Source organism: Pseudorasbora parva, chromosome 2, assembly GCF_024679245.1.
Source record: "Pseudorasbora parva isolate DD20220531a chromosome 2, ASM2467924v1, whole genome shotgun sequence".
Lineage (NCBI taxonomy): Eukaryota > Metazoa > Chordata > Actinopteri > Cypriniformes > Gobionidae > Pseudorasbora > Pseudorasbora parva.
In genome coordinates, this window is record NC_090173.1 from 38038065 (window position 1) to 38044375 (window position 6311).

The window sequence follows — 6311 nt, forward strand, 5'->3', positions numbered from 1 at the left end:
TCGCACAGAAGAACGGGCTAGACTAGTGGGTGCTATTGGGAAGCTTTTCAGCAGAATTCACGTTTGCATTACCGCACTCGTATGGAAGGCCATTTCAGTCATATAAGAAAAGAAAAAAAAAACATGCTTTTGTAAATTATTTATGAGAAAAAGGTCGACTTTGTCATAATAATTATGAGATCAAAAAGTCATAATTATGACAGAACGTTGTAATTTCTTATTTTTATTTTTTATCTCATGATTTAGTATGTCAATATTTCGACTTAGTAGCCTACAATATAATCTTTTCATGATTTTTACTTTTGTCATAATTATGACAAATTATGTCATAGTTATGGTTTTAGCAAAAATGTTATCTCAAAATTCTAAATGGCCTTCCATTATGACACAAAAGTCATTAGGACATACTAATGACTTGTGTCATAATGGAAGGCCATTTCCGTCACACAAGAAGAAGAAAAAACATGCTTTTCTAAATCATTTATGAGAAAAAGGTCTCTCATAAATGACGACTGTCATGAGATCAAAAAGTCATAATTATGAGAACCTTGTAATATATTTTTTTAATTTTTTTTTGTCTCATTATGATTAAATATGTCAATATTTCGATTTAGTAGCCTACAATATAATCTTTTCATGATTTTTACTTTTGTCATAATTATGACAGTCAAATTATGTCATAGTTATGGTTTTAGCAAAAAATGTTATCTCAGAATTATAAATTATGTCCTATGACTTTTGTGTCATAATTACAACTTTTTATTTAATTGTATTAGGCTACATAAAAAGTAGGCCTAATTAGCCTATGCTATAGTAAATCAAAATTATGATTTAAGTCTTTTAAAGTCATAATTTCTACCTTTTTTTCTCATAATCATGACTTAGTATTAAAAAAAATGTCCTTTACCCAATACTTTTTTCAAATTAAAATTCTATAATTCTAATATTATAATTCTAATATTTATAAAGTAGAATGTAGTAATCCAGATTTTTTTCCCCCTCATAATTATGAATTATTATGTCCCAATGACTTGTGTCATTACAACATTTTATTTCACAACTATTAGGCTACATAAGTCTAAATTACACTATGATGTAGTAATTCAAAGTTATGAATTAAAGTCTTTGTCAATTTTAACTTTGTCAAAGTTAAAGCTATTTCAATTTTCCATGTCAAAATTTCAACTGGATATTTGTCATATTTTCAGACAGATTGATGTCCCTTTTAAATTCATAATTTTGACTTTTCAACATTTTGTGTTGATTATGATTTTTATATTTTTAGGATGTTTTTAATATGTGACAGAAATGGGTTTCCATGCAGCATGTGTATACTTCTCACAAATATAAGATAATATTTTGTTTTTGGCAAATTCATCATATTCATGTACATTAACAGATAATAAAAAAATAAAAAAAACATTGATTGATCGATTGATTGATTTATTTATTTCATGACAATCCATTGAAGCTTCCATCCCCTATTTTTAATAAGGTTTGAGTATGTGTAAATCTGTGGAGGGTATGATGAGTGAGTAAGGGTTTTAACAAGAAGGTTTCTGAGTAAAAATCAGGGAAGAGTGATAAAAATGGATGTTATGAACGTGCTTGAGAAGGAAATGAATGAGAGGTGTTCTAATTAAGATGGTACATGTATGTAGGCTGTAAACTGAAGAATGTTTGTTTTTATATCAGACTATTATTGTGGATCTGACCATTTTATTTTATTTTATCTTTTTTTTTTTAATTATTATATATTTTTTAATTACTATTATTATCTTTACGACTGTTTTAACTATGCTTGTTTTTAATTTTTTATTCGTCCATATGGTGTTCTTTTTTTTTTCACATGCATTTGTTACCACTGTTTTAATTAATTTCTATGTAAAGCACTCTGAATTGCCATTGGGTATGAAATGTGCTATACAAATAAACTTGCCTTGCCTTGCCTTGCCTATTTTATTCTCTCAAGCTGTGTTTGTCTCTCAGAAATAAGGTGGCATCCCATTGGGTCCTCCAAAATGAGGACACAGTGCATCCTACCATTGTAATATGGCTCTCAAATTAATAGGATAGCTGTGACACAATTCAAGAAAAAAAGATCCTCAAATAGCGCCTAATTAACTACCAAAATAGTGACACTTAAGAGAAGATCCGGAGAGAAACAAAGATATAGACAATGAAATAAGAAAAAAACATAAACCAAATTTACGCTAAACTGTGCTTACCTTGAATAGTTTTGGAGAACAGCCATTTAGTTGGTCAAAAACATTCCTCATTGGTACCTTACTATTTAAATGCCTGAAAAATCTGGTATGATTGAAATATTGCTGTTTTAATAGAGATAATAATTCCTGTAATCTGAGAGTGTGGGATTTTTCCCCGCTTTCCGTGAATTTGTCTAATATGCACATGCAACTGGTCAGCTGTGCGAGGAGCATGTTTATTTATTTTTCAATATAGGTGTATATGAAATCTCTCCCATCTCTGGACTGGTTAAATATGCATAGAACATTCTTCACAAATTCTATAGTCTGACAATATTCTGTCAAATAGGTCAATGTGTTTATGTGTGTTCGGAACGCAGTATAATTCATTTGAAACATTATTATGACTAAGATCAGACAATATTACAATAAGGCTGCTCATACAGTCTGATATTATCATAGGCTTATTTTCCTCTTCATAAATTGTAGAACATGCAATTATTTCATATTTAATGAGAGACAGTGCTATATTATGAAGCTAAAGGCTGTTTTCACATTATTATATATATTGGTTTACATTTATTATATATCAGTATCTATCAGAAGTGGTCCAACTGCAAATTTTCAAGTGATTGATCACATCTAAATTTTTCAGTTGGCCGGATTGAATTTCTGTGAATTAAATTGCATCAATTCACAGAATTTCAGTTCAGCCAACTGAAAAATTTAGATGTGATCAGTCACTTGAAAATTTGCAATTGAAGACATTTTTTTTTTTTTTTTTACAGTGTGGTCTGATAAATCACATCTGTAACTTCTTTTACATCACGTGGATGGCCGGATGCATGTGCAATCGCTCACCTGGAAAACACATGGCACCAGGATGCACTACGGGCCTGTGGAGGCAGTGTGATACTTTGGGCAATGTTCTGCTAGGAAACCTTGGTCCTGCCATCCATGTGGATGTTTCTTTGACACGTATCGCCTACCTAAGCATTGTAGCAGACCATGTACACCCTTTCATAGAAAACGGTTCACGAAAACAGATAATGCATCCTGCGACAAAGCAAAAATGGTTCAGAATGGTTTGAGGAGCACAACAATGACTTTGAGGTGTTGACTTGGCCTCCAAATTCCCCAGATTTCAATCCAGTCGAGCATCTGTGGGATGTGCTGAACAAAAAAGTGTTCATGGAGGCCCCACCTTCCAACTTACAGGACTTAAAGGATCTGCGTCTAACAACTTGATGCCAGATACCACAGCACACCTTCCGGGGTCTAGTGGAGTCCATAAATATAGTATATTTACAGCTCATGACTGTATTAAAAGAAACTGGACAGGTCCGGTGATATCATATACCAGCCATCAATTCTTAGAGCTCATTCATTATTCAAGAGATAGCATGTATTAATATGCTTGCTGTCCCCATCTCTTTCTGCTCCTTCCCTTCTTTTCATCTTTTTTTCTTTCTTTTCATTTCCAAATCTGAAAGGCTGTGTAACAGCATCTGGGGTTCTTGTATTGTATTATATTGTTTATACATCAGGGAGGAGAGTATAGCAATCCAAAATATGCGTCTCCCACATGGGGCCAGTGATCATCATGGCGACCTTGTCCCTGTCAATCACTAATAAACATGAGACCCTGATTCATTTCAAACACAGTTCAGATATGTAATCAGACCAGTCACATAATCCATACTTTAATACTGTCTTTGAAAAAACTTATTTAATCATGTTCTTGGATAAACACAGCCTTAGATAATAAAAATACCAGACCCCCGCTCAATATTTCATTATCGATATTAAGTCATTGCCCTAATAAATTCCCTAAATACACAGTGCCTCCATCAACAAGAAAGGCGCTTTTTCATCTGTGTTCATTATTTCTCAGAGCCAGAAGAATTTTCATTGTAGGGATTGTAATAATGTTTAATAAAACACACAAACAGATAAACTGGTCTGCTGGCTGCCCATGTATTTAAGATTCCCCAAAGGAGCAAACAGAGAGAGGAAGAGAATGCCGTTTCAAATTTCTATACCCAATGAATGACTACAACAACTAAAAATAAGCATGCCATTTCTCTACTTTTTAAAGCTATACGTTAAGAGCAAATTATGAGTTAAGAGTATTTAGAAAAAAGACACTTTTTATGTTAGCAGTGCAGTGCAGCCCTCACTTCTTTGACCTTCCCTTTTCTGAGAGCGGGACAACCTGTCATTCACATGAGATCACAGCAATAGCAAACCAAAACCATCCAATCAATTGGATTGGACTGCAGTTTGGACCATCTCTGCTTGTTTGCAATGTGAAGGTAAATAAAGAACTTGCTGTATGAATAAGTAGCATATTCTTTACTCAAGTAACACTAGGCCTATAAACGCTTATGTTGTATATATTTGAGGAGCATAAAGAGCATTTGTCATCGAGTCATAACACTGTCTAGCCTATAGCACTATCTCATCTAACATGAGGTTGATGACAGGAAAAAAACTGAGCTCCCACGCCACATAGCTAAAGCCATAATAAACCTCATAACCCAAACTAATGCCATCCACTTATTGCCTCTCTCTCTTATATAGGTCTAAAATGTTTAATTACAAATGTATTATTAGGCCTACTGTTAATATTAGACCTATTATTATCCAAATACTTGTATTTTTCTAATAAGAATAATAACAAATTTAAGAAAATCAACAAATGGTGATACATGTTGACAAATTATGAAGTCGCACATAATGTTTCTATAAAAAATATTTATTTCATTGTATAAAAAAACATAACCTCCATATTTTTGTTTTGCATTACTTTGAGGTGAATTATTATAGGGACGCATCCCCTCCAAACACCCATAGCCTAATTAATTTTTCCCCACAGGCTGGCCACAAATAAAATACAACACATTTTCAACTGCAATCCGTTTGTTTTAACGAAGTGTGTACTCGCGCTTTTCAGTCAGCAGATGGCGTTGTTGGTTTGATTAATTAACTGATTTGATTTTGAAGCGCAATTGAGGATGATTTTCTTTTTGACTTAAGTGATAAGAACGACTATTTAAAAATGTTTTAACTCAAATCTTAAGATGACAAAAAAAAAAAAAAAAAAAAATGGTGTCCGATTTACCAGGAGGCCATTAGTCGACCTAGCAGCGTATAGGCTATTGATTTCAACATTGAACTGGAAATCCAATCTTCTTTCCAATGCTGGGGAACACACACACACACACACACACACACACACACACACACACACACACACACACACACACACACACACACGTACGTACGTTGGATTTTCATGTTTTATGGGGACATTCCGTAGACATGATTTTTATGCTATAGGCCTACAAACTGTAGGCTATTGTAGGCTATCACCTAAACCACGGGAAACTAATGTAGGACTACTATATATATATATATATATATATATATATATATATATATATATATATATATATATATATATATATATATATATATATATATATATATATATATATTTGTATATATATTTGTGATCAAATTTGTGATCAAACACAGAGAGAGAGAGAGAGAGAGAGAGAGAGAGAGAGAGAGAGAGAGAGAGAGAGAGAGAGAGAGAGAGAGAGAGAGAGAGAGAGAGAGAGAGAGAGAGAGAATCTTTTCCAGTGTAGAAAATAGTATTTCGCTCACATAAGCCCCCTCCTCCCACCCATTCGTTCCCTCACACCCACTCTCTCTCCTCTTTCTTATTCTGCCGTTCATGCCATATAATGTGCAGAAGAGCCGAAAGTGCACAGATAGCACAGCCAGTGCGTTTCACACGGATATCCAGAGAAACCCGCCCAGAAGAGATGCCACAGTAAAGTGACATTATAGCAGGGCTGCACCTTCAGTTTGCCTGACTAAATTTCACAGTTAAAATTTAGGCTACTCGAGGGAAGGGGGAAAAGTTGGCAGAGAGACCTTGCCCTGCCTGGCGACCTTTTCAGCTAGTTTTGAAAGTGAAAAGGGCACTAAAGCAATGCTACAGAGAAAGTAAGTTTCTTTTTTCTTGTTTTTGAAATAGGCTATAAACCCCTATCCCACCGGTTTAATGAAACAAAAGTGCTGAAGTTATGGCAG

The 6311-nt window shown here is 33.8% G+C and overlaps 1 protein-coding gene across 1 annotated transcript in view; it reads left to right on the forward strand.

The window, feature by feature from the left end:
- Positions 1-5924: 5924 nt before the first annotated feature.
- kcnj19a (potassium inwardly rectifying channel subfamily J member 19a) overlaps positions 5925-6311 on the forward strand; it is a 37717-nt gene continuing 37330 nt past the window's right edge. Inside the window, exon 1 of the mRNA XM_067418836.1 lies at positions 5925-6311. This exon is cut by the window's right edge and continues 662 nt beyond it. Within this exon, the coding sequence (XP_067274937.1) occupies positions 6305-6311 (7 nt within the window). The 5' untranslated portion in view covers positions 5925-6304.